The 11,150-nt window shown below is 39.6% G+C and overlaps 1 protein-coding gene across 1 annotated transcript; it reads right to left on the bottom strand.

Moving 5' to 3' along the window:
* Positions 1-2,015: 2,015 nt before the first annotated feature.
* OR52M1 (olfactory receptor family 52 subfamily M member 1) lies at positions 2,016-6,837 on the bottom strand. Its single transcript, XM_027114553.1, has 2 exons — positions 6,834-6,837; positions 2,016-2,995 (listed from the first exon to the last, which is right to left on the bottom strand). The coding sequence occupies exons 1-2, from the start codon at positions 6,835-6,837 to the stop codon at positions 2,016-2,018; spliced, it is 984 nt and encodes a 327-aa protein (XP_026970354.1).
* Positions 6,838-11,150: the final 4,313 nt, after the last annotated feature.

The following is an 11,150-nucleotide window of genomic DNA, read 5'->3' as shown; positions in this document are numbered from 1 at the left end:
ACACATACAGGTAGTATTTTTCTTCTTTTTCCTCATACAGTATTGATTGACTGACTGGAGATAAAGAAACTGGAGATTATTGGTATTTGTTCTTGATCTAAAGAAGAACTAACAGGTCATCTATAGAGGAACCCCTTACTGTGGCATTTCGGAGGATATTTGGCTAGAAAGTACTTAGTACTAATCCTCTTGAATTCAATTAAGTCCACATTAAGAGCCATGGATCTCCATACACACACTCTGCTTTACATAGTATAAATGGATTTTTCAGCTAATGCCAAAGAGCTATCCCATGACAAAGGTTCCTTGTCATTTCTCTCACAGCACTGGTGCCACTGACAGACATGAACATCATCTTCATTTTCTCCAAAGCACAAGTTATGGTCAGGAGATAACTCTGTAAAATAAGCTTCTAACTCTGGTAAGTTTATGGTATCTTTTCATCAACTCCTAATAAAATCTAGCAGACACATTACATTTGGCATTTAAATTATGTTCATAGAACACAATGTTTCCCCAATAAATGACTTAGGTTTGGTACTGAACTCCAGGACCCTTGGTAAGGAGATGGGGAAATAAGTACCCTTCAACCCAAAACAATGGGAAAAAATTAATAAATGTTATCCATTCAACCTTAGGCTTAGGCATAGGATTCTGAGGAAATAGAAATTTAGACCTGGCTTAGGGACATTAAGCCAAACTTTAGAAAAAATTTCTGATATTCTAAGTCCTTCATTTTTTTGTTGATGATATATGAGGTTTAAATTTTAGCTCTGGTTTAATCATTGGCTTCTTTAGATTATAAGTTCAAATGTGAAGATGATTCCTTTTAAGCCTAAGGTAAGTCACCTTAGCTTTTAAATTTTTGTAATGGTTTGTAAACTGAGGAGGCTAAATGAGCATTTTCAATTTAAAGTCTGAAACATTTTACAACTAAAATGGACATACTATAATTGAGTGTGATTGCTTCATTCCGTTTTTTTCATGCATTATCACGAAATTTCTATAGGTTTCTAGCCTGAAGTAGTCATCTCATTATGGAACTTCTATGATCAATAAATAATAAAAGTTCATACATTTATTTTGATAATTTGTCTCTAAGAATTCTCCAAAGAAATCTAAAGTTATATAAAGGTTTGCATCTACCACTGGGAATATATTTATTCTCATCACCTTTACTCAGTTCTCTACCCAACCTCTTTCATGTCAATAATCCCACTCTTACCTTCTTGCTTCTGTCGTTTTACTTCAGTTTGGCTGCTGTCCTTCATGTAGGCTATTTCAGGGTCTCCAAAATGGAATCTCCTAATGTCTCCTCCTCCCCACTCGTAGTTAATTTTATTATGAGGAGATGTGGGATACTCATCTCCTGAGAAATGTGGAGGTAAATGGAAATGCCCACATTTCCAGTTATCTATTTAAATGGGAGAATGACCTGTCTTGAGGACTTTAACTCCTGTGAGCAGTAGAGTCCCATTCCAAGTCTCATTATATTATATTAAGGTTTCTCACATTCATATCACCTCCATTCTCAACGAAAGACCTTTTATGGGGCAAGTGACGAGGATTGGAAAATCTTGCCAACACAATTTTTCCAGACCTTTACGAACAGAATTTGTAAACTGTCTTCAAGAAGGTGTTAAATTATAATTTTACCTTCTCGAAATTGTGCAAAACGCTCTCTCCAAAGAGAAACCAGAAATCCTTCACCAAAAAAGTCAAAGATATAAATGATCCTACTTTTGTGGTCTGTATGCTTGTGTCTATTGTGCTTAATTTTATGAAGTCAAATAGTAAAAGGAATATTGTACAAAAACTCAAGCCCTGATTTCCTCTTTCAGATATTCCCCTTTCAGGAAATCCATGGTCAAGCAGAATATATTCTAGCATTCCTCTTAGACCCTTTTCTCCATAACTCAGGTAAGACTTGGTTGCATGGGTCTTATCTCATTGGTTTCCCTGGTCAGAGCCTTTTCCTGCCATCACTAAATATCTGTCTCATAGATTCAGAACAGTCACTTGGGTTGAGCCCCTGACTTAAGAATATGGAGAAGTCTCTCTCGAATTTGTTTAGTGTGAACAGCATAGACAATTGGGTTGAGGACGTGTGGAATGAGGAGGTAAAAGTTGGCCAAAAGGATATGGATATGGGGAGGGACATGATGGCCAAAGCGGTGAGTGAGAGAGGAAACAGCAATGGGGATATAGAAGACAAGGATAGCACAAATATGAGAACTGCATGTTCCTAGGGTTTGAAGCCTAGCCTCAGGGGTGGTCAACCCTATGACAGCCCTAAAAATCACCACATAGGAGTCAGTGATGGCTAATGAATCCAGGATCAATACCAGGAAGCCAATTCCCATTCCATATAAGTTGTTGACTGTTGTGTCACTACATGCCAAGGTGACCACGGCCATGTACTCACAGTAGGAGTGGGCAATGATTTGGGTCCGGTAAAGGGGCAGCCTCAGGCAAATCATCAGGGGTAGAGGTCCAATGTAGAGTACTCCATGAAGGAGGGCAGCTGGGCCCAAACGTCCTACCACTGCATGGGTGAGCATTGAGGTGTGGCATAGTGGGTCACAGATGGCCACATAGTGATCAAAAGCCATGGCAAGGAAGATGCCTGACTCTACCGTGATGAAGCAGTGGATAAAGAACTTTTGGGTCAAGCAAGTATCTAGGTCAATGTGACAGGCACAAAAACAGAAGATGGTTAGCAGTTTGGGCATGGTGGAGGTTGACAGGACCAAGTCAATGACAGCCAACATGCACAGGAAGAAGTACATGGGCTGGTGCAGGCTGTGCTCCAACTTTACCACGGCCAGGATGGTCACATTCCCCACCACAGCCACCAGGTACATAGAGCTAAAGGGGATGGAGAGCCAGATGTGCAGGGACTCCAGCCCTGGGATGCCAGTAAGCCAGAAAGAAGTAGGCACCAAGCAGGAATTATTAGCAAGCAGACATGAACATGTTTGAGGGCTTAGAGTAGCTAGGGGACAGGAGCTCTTAGTTTTAGATTTTTACTGCTATAACAGATATTGCCTCTGGAAACTGTAGACTACTGGAATCTTATTTCCATCCTGGCAGAACCTATAATAAAGAAGAATTCTGAATGCCTACTTGAAAATTGACATGTATTTTATGAAAGAGACTGCATGAAAACACCCACTGGTAAATGTAGAAACAGGTATGCTTAACATTTCTACTGCTAAATTGCTCTCTTCCATTTCCTTTAGGAAATATTTCCCAAAGCAAAATTATTGGATCAAAGGGGATGAACAAGTTGGAGGACTTCTACACTGGAAAACACAAAGTTCTACCTGCAACGATTAAATGTAAGTCCATGTAACGTGTTTAGCCTAGTGCCTGCATATGCTTCTCTTTGTTGTATAAAGAGTAACATCAGTAACAATGATTAGCTATTTGCAATTCACGATTTTATAGTGAAAATTTAGAATCAATGCGTTCAAAAGTAAAGCATTATTCAATGAATTAGATTTATTATAATATTTTTAAAGCTATGTATTACCTGGTAAAACGTTTACGTCATATTACAGTAAGTGAGGGAATGGCAGAAAGCAGATTAAAGTATTGATACGGTATGATTTCATTAAAATATGTGTTTCTTATAGGAATATACCTTGGATGTAAAAACACATTCTTTTAATTTTCTTTCATGTATGGGTATATTCAGGTTTTGAAGAATAGTGAAAAGCTTTAAAAGTCTTACTTTTTAAAAGTCAAAACATAATGGGGCAACTTACTAAGGGGACAATTTACTAAGGGAAATATATTAGTGAGGTACAATTCCCTTTTCTTTAATGGCTTAATAATGGTTTGGTCAGACTGACGAATCTAATTGATTTCTTTAAAAGATACCTGGCATAGGACCTAATTTTTCAAAGGAAAATATCTCATTTAAGGCTGCCCAGATTTCATGGTTAGAAAGATAGAGTCAACAGCTAGAGTCAACTGTCCTAAGGAACATTAAGGACAGAGTCTATTAAAACTTTCTGAGAATCTGGGCATCATCTATAATTTGAGATAGGTAAAAGATGAGGTGCATCTTTTTATGAGCAAATCTCACTGGACATTTGCCCATTATCTGATCACAGTGATTAAAGAAAAATGTACTGACAGAAAACAGTCAACAGGACCCTTCTTACTGGCCACATACTTCTTGGTCTCTATTCTTTGAAGAGATAGGGAGATCAGCGCTAAACCACTGTCCATTACTTGTAAAAGCCTGGTCCACTTCTTGTTCTTTTGCCCTTCAGGTGCCTCTAAGAGTCTAGCAATGGCTCCTACTGCTATACATACTCAGGGTTCAGAAGCTGAGGGCACAGGGTATAATTTGGGTCTTGTCCTGTCTCGAGCTTGCCCTCCTCATGTTTCCCATTAGAGTCTCAGATTCAACAAGTCAGGCTCCCCATACTCATGTCATGGTAACATGGTGACTTTCTTCACATGGCTACATTTTTGCTGAGAGATCTCACCACCTTCTTGGTTTTTTTACCCAGGCATCAAGTCCCATTCCAGACCATCTCTCCTCTACAAAGCCTTCTTTTATATCTCTATACCAGAGTGGATGGGTACATAGTCACTGAATTCCCCCCAACTAAATTCCATGCATATTTCAAATTATTCATGTCTAAAATATAAACAGAAGTTACATTTTCATAGCAAATAAGCATAAGAAATGCCCCTACGTAACCTCATGGATTTGTGATTCAGGCTCCAACACACAATGTTAGGATTTTTGAGTTTACTTACTTCTGGGTCAGGTATTGACTAGGTATTGAAAAAAATGATTAAAGTTCTGTGAACTTTAAAATCGTTCACAGATGTTCTTTTATATTAACTCTGACTTTAGCAATTCTGTGAGTTGAGTATTTGAATATGCCAATAAGTGATACCATGTGTGAAACTACTTCCTCAGGGATCAAATGTAAAGATTCTGTGAATCTTTTGGATAAGAAAAGGAAAAGATGGGAGATAGCACCACAGTAGCAGCTTAGGGTATCAGCTTTACCATCTAACAAAACCAGATTTCCCATCCAGACCATCTTACCCTATGTTTGGGTAAATTGCCTAAACTCTTGAAGTCTCAGTCTTTTTCTTATTAAAAATGGGGAGACTATCAACTGCAAAGGGTAAGGATAAAGAACAAATGAAATAAGTGTGACGCTCTTGGCACATGGCATCAGCTTCTTTTCCCCAAATTCTTACTGTTCACTATGGGGTGGGGAGTAGAGCAGAAATTTACATCCTGCAAATTGGAATGGTTTCCTTTGTTTCACTGTCATGTGGGACATCTTTGAAGATTCCTCAAAAGTCCAGGAATTGTAGAGATAAGACAGGGATTTATTGGGAACGCTGGTCAATACACAATTTTATCTCATAAAAGGGAGAATATCTGAAGTGTTCTCTGAAGATACTGTGATAGGTCCCTTTATGGTTTAGGATGGTGGCCTAATTACTCAAAATCAGGGAAGGTCAAAGTATCTCATCATAAAAGAATCAGTATTCATGTGATGGACTTAAAACCAGATTTCTAACTTTGATTTGTGCCAGACCCAGTTTAGTCAATGAATTGTAACTGAGTTTTAGGCTGGGACAAAGAATATGAGCATATGAATAAAAATCCACCAAGTTGATAATTGGCATCTTAAGTGGTGGTTTGAACTAGGTGTGACACCTAAACTGTGTCACCTTACCTAGAACATTCTAGAGAAACATTTTCTGTATCAGTCCACATAAGGGCATCCTTACCTGAACACAGGAGACATGCCTGCAAGTCCTGGAAGAGACATCTTGATGGTGGGTCTGAAGCTCCTGAGACAGATGTTTTGCTGTGGTGAAATAAACATGGATTAGAAGCAAGACAAACTTAGTGCAAATACGAACTCTACTGTTTCTGGCTCTGTGACTTAGAAAACAAAGGCAGAGAGATTACATTGCCTGTTTGCCAGTCTGTGAAAGGAAGGGAGTAACAGCTGCCTTAGAGTTGCATCATGTATTAAAATGAACTGTTTATAAATGTGTGTGTTCGCACACACAGAGGTGAAATATTAGAATGCCTGGCCTCTGGAACAGGCACTGTATTCCCTCCTTACCTACTCCTCTCCTCTGTTCTTTTCCCCCTTCCAGAGAACACAGACACAGTGCTATTTTCATATGACCTTGGTAACTCCATATCCTTCTTTCCCAACTGTATGAATAGCCTTTTAAACATGGATAAAAATAATTAAAGATACCTGTTGATGGTGTAAAGATGCAATTGGGAGAGAAGTTTGCCTGACTGTGGAGCAGAAGACAAGAGGTCCAATCAGGATGGAATAGTTCAATCTTTTCTCTCATGTTCTGATGGGGAGTACTAGGCAACAAAGCTTTCTACATTGGGGTTTCACCTCTTCCTTGATACATAACCCAGCCCAATTTGTACTCAACTTATTTCCTCTACTTTTTTTTTTTTTTTTTTTTTTGCGGTACACGGGCCTCTCACTGTTGTGGCCTCTCCCGCTGCGGTGCACAGGCTCCGGACGCGCAGGCTCAGCGGCCATGGCTCACGGGCCCAGCCGCTCCGCGGCATGGGGTATCTTCCTGGACCGGGGCACGAACCCGGTCCCCTGCATCAGCAGGCGGACTCTCAACCACTGCGCCACCAGGGAAGCCCTCCTCTACTTTTTAATTTTTTAAGTTTTTAAATTTTTTTTTAATTTCCTCTACTTTTGACTAGAACTGTAAAGAAGATAAGCCCTGGATGGACCAAAGACAAATGGAGTCTGATTCCAATAACTTTGTCTCCATCTCTGGAATGTACTTACCCATTTGGGCAAATGTCCACAGAGCTCCTTACAGTAGTCATCTCTTGTCTGGATGCTTTGATGAATTTAGTTCATAGTCAAAGGGAGGCCATGGCTCTGACCTCTTCAATATTTTCTCCTGTGTCCCCTCTTTATCCAGGTACTGAAAACAGCCAGTTGCTTCCCAAGGGTTGCAACAGAGACACCTGCATTCTTCCCTCTGTATCCTGAGTTACCTGCCATGGGAGTAATCTTCATTCCTTACTCCACTCTACCTCCCAGGACTAGATTATAAGACTTATTCTTACTCTCCTCCTGGGGCCTGTTCACTAGCCCCAGGTCTCTGACTATTCTCCCCCAAGGCCTGAAGTATTCAAGGACTCTAAGAGTGACATTGGGAAAGAGTTCACAGAAGGGTGGGGGAAAAAATAAACATCAGATACTGGTATAACCAATATGGACACTTTTTTTTGGTTAATCTTTGCTTATATTATTTAGAAAACTTAATATAGGGTCTAGGCTATACAAAAGTGATGCTTAAATATAAATTTATTAACATTTTAATTTTCCATTCTGCTACATTTTTTCAATTTGTGTTTGCTTAAATATTTATAATAAGTTACAGTAGTTGTGTCCTTGTCTGTGGTTATTTTAACCTATTTTTTTCTGGAATAGAAGGCTAGCTTCAGTTTTTTCCACTAAGTGGCACAGACATATTTGTCAATGTCCTTTTTTCTGCTTATCCTTAGGATAAAATACCAGAAGGAAAATTATTGACCATTGTGCAGACCTCATAAATCCTGTTGTCAAATTGTTTTCCAAAAGTGGTTGTCAAATTTGTGTTTAACCCAGCATCAAGTGAGTTCATTCGCTAAATTGCCCTAGTCATTTAAAAAATATAGTAAGTCCCGTACATATAAACAAGTTCCATTCCGAGAGCACGTTTGTTAAGTCCAGTTTGTTCGTAAGTCCTACAAAGTTAGCTTAGATACTGAACTAACACAATCAGCTATATAGTACTGTACTGTAATAGGTTTATAATACTTTTTACACAAATAATACATAAAAAACAAAAACAAAAAATGAAAACATTTTAAATCTTATAGTACAGTACCTTGAAAAGTACAGTAGTACAGCACAACAGCTGGCATACAGGGGCTGGCATCAAGTGAACAGGCAAGAAGAGTTACTGACTGGAGGAGGGAGAAGAGGTGGGAGATGGTAGAGCTGAAGGATCGTCAGCAATAGAAGATGGAGGGCAAGCTGCAATTTCACTCATGTCCAATGTTGATGACACAGGTTCTGGTTCCTTGCTGGATTCAATTCTGTTTACCCTATTGAAGAAAAGATCCAGTGATGCCTGGGTAGTGGCTCTTATTTCCTCGTCATAGATGACATGGTAGCACTGGATTGCATTCTGAATGGCTGCTGCAACCTTCATGTACCATTCTACGTTTGGGTCCTGTGCCTCAAAAACTAACAGTTCCTCCTCAAATAAAGAAAATTCCCTTGCCATTTCCTGTGTTGTGAATCTCTTCGGTTCTTCAGCAGTACCAGCTACATCACCACTGCTTTTACGCTTTCTTCCAGACATCCTGGGCTTGAAATAAAGATACTGTACTACTCTACTTTATACAGTACTATACAGTGAAGCACACAAAAGCACACTCACCTGTAGGTGATGCATGCACGTGACAATGTACACCAGACATGTGAACTAACTTACGTGATTGGACATGTGAACACACATTCGCATCTTTGAAAGTTTGCAACTTGAAGGTTCGTATGTAGGGGACTTACTGTATTTTTATATAGATGAGAACACAAATGCAATAGTTTCATTTCTTTGATTTCTGGGTGAACACGTTAATGTTTGAAAAATTTGTGGCCAGCGTATTTTTTTTAACAATTTCTCCCCAATTTTTTCTACCATATACTTAATATGCTTAAAGTGGGGAGAGTGGTTTAATAAAATCTGTGAAAATGTTTCCTATAGGAAGTTCTGACATACATACAAAAGAGCTACTTTTACAATCACCATTAGCGATTCATGATATTCCATCTTGAATAGAGAACCCTCCTTGAGATTTCCCAATCACTCCTACAGTGGTCTCTCTCTTCTGTAACCTTATAGCTAGGCCCTGAACTTTTATTTCAACCTCCTCACTGGCGTGGTTGGCTCCTGTCTTACTTTTCTGTCTTCCTCCTCTCTACCACTCAGGTGCCATTTTGAAAGTGCAAAATTGATTATTTATTCTAAATGTTTAAAAAAATGATTGTGATTGCTTTTTTCATAAAGCTCTAGACTATCTTCCACCCATCTCTGGGAAATATCTGCTTTACCACACGTTAAGATCCTCTGTTCTAGAAGATTATTGCTCTCTACCTGATATAGACGCAAGTTAAAGGAATTGTTAAAATCTTAGGCAAAATTGGAAGGATATAGAGATGTAGGATACAGGAGTTAGGTTTAATTTTAAAGTTCCTTTTCTCCCCCCATCAGATTTCTTGAGCTATAATTGGCACAACATTAAGTTTAAGGTCTACAATGTGATGATATGATACACATGTATCAATATTATTAAATGATTAACACAATAAGGTTAACACATCCATTACTTCATACAATTATAATACGTTTTTGTGGTGAGAACATTTAAGTCTACTCTCTTACCAACTATCAAGTACACTTGACTTTTGGGAGAATGGCAGCCTGGAAAGGGTAGGGAAGCTCCAAGCCCTTTTCCTATGCCTTCTTCTCTGCATGTCTTCCATCTGACTGTTCCTGAATTTTATCTGTCATAATGAGCCAATGATCTAAGTTATTTGAGGCTTTGGGTGGAGACAAGATGGCAGAGGAGCAGGACATGGGCTCACTCTTCTTATGAAAATGTCAAAATCACAACTAACTGCTGAACAACCATCGACAAAAAAAAAAAAATGCTGGAAACTACCAAAAAAGATATCCTACAATCAAAGATAAAGAAGAAGCCACAATGAGATGGTAGGAGGATGCAGTTGCAATAAAATCAAATCCCATACCCACCAGGTAGGTTACCCAAAAACTGGAAAAAAATTATATCACAGAGGTTCTCCCACAAGAGTTAAAGTTCTGCACCCCATGTCAGGCATCCCAGCCTGGGGGTCTTGCAATGTGAGGAACAGTCACCAGAGCATCTGGCTTTGAAAGCCAGCAGGGTTTGATTGAAGGAATTCTACAGGACTGGGGGAAACAAACTCCACTCTTGGAGGGTGAACACAAGGTCTCATGTGCCTCAGGACCCAGGGGCAAAAGCAGTGACCTCATAAAAGACTGGGCCAGACCTACCTGCTAGTATTGGATGGTATCCTGTGGAGGTAGGGGGGTTGGTTGTAGCTCATTGTGGGGATAAAGACTGGTGGCGGTAATTCTGGGGATTACTCATTGGCATGAGCCCTCCTGGAGGCTGCCATTTTCTCACCAAGACCTGGTCCCACCCAAAAGCCTGTAGGCTCCAGTGCTGGAATGCCTCAGGCTAAACACCAGCAGGACAGGAACAGAGCCACACCCATCAGCAGACAGTCTGCCTAAAGTCTTTCGGAGCCCATAGCTTCCCGATAAACACACCCCTTGACATAGCCCTGTGCACCAGAGGGACAAGACCCAGCTCCACCCACCAGTCCCTCCCACCAGGAAGCCTGCACAAGCCTCTTAGACTAGCCTCATCCACCAGGGGGCAGACAGCAGAAGCAAGAAAAACTACAATCCTGCAGACCACAAAATGGAGACCACAAGCACAGACAGACAACCTGAGATGGCAGAAGAATATGTTCCAGATGAAGGAACAAGATAAAACCCCAGAAAAACTACTAAGTGAAGTGGAGATAGGAAATCTACCCCCCAAAAAATTCAGAGTAATGATAGTAAAGATGATCCAAGATCTTGGAAAAAGAATGGAGGCAGAGATTGAGAATATATAGGAAATGTTTAACAAAGACCTTGAATGGATCACTGAAGAAATCAAAGAGGAAATCAAAAAACACCTAGAGAGAAACAAAAATGAAAGCACAACAATCCAAAACCTATCGGATGCAGCAAAAGCAGTTCTAAGTGGGAAGTTTATAGCAATACAAACTTACCTCAGGAAACAAGAAAAATCTCAAACAAACTAACCTTACACCTAAACCAAGTAGAGAAAGAACAAAGAAAACCCAAAGTGAGTAGAAGGAAAGAAATCATAAAGATCAGAGCAGAAATAAATGAAACAGAGATGAAGAAAACAATAGAAAAGATTAAATTAAAAGCTGGTTCTTTGAAAAGATAAACAAAATTGATAAACCTTTAGCCAGATTCATCAA

This window comes from Aethalodelphis obliquidens, unplaced genomic scaffold (genome assembly GCF_003676395.1).
Source record: "Aethalodelphis obliquidens isolate GAN/ISIS:26980383/991018 unplaced genomic scaffold, ASM367639v1 scaffold14, whole genome shotgun sequence".
NCBI lineage: Eukaryota > Metazoa > Chordata > Mammalia > Artiodactyla > Delphinidae > Aethalodelphis > Aethalodelphis obliquidens.
Note: the sequence above shows the minus strand (reverse complement) of the source record. Positions and strands in the feature narration are given on the sequence as shown.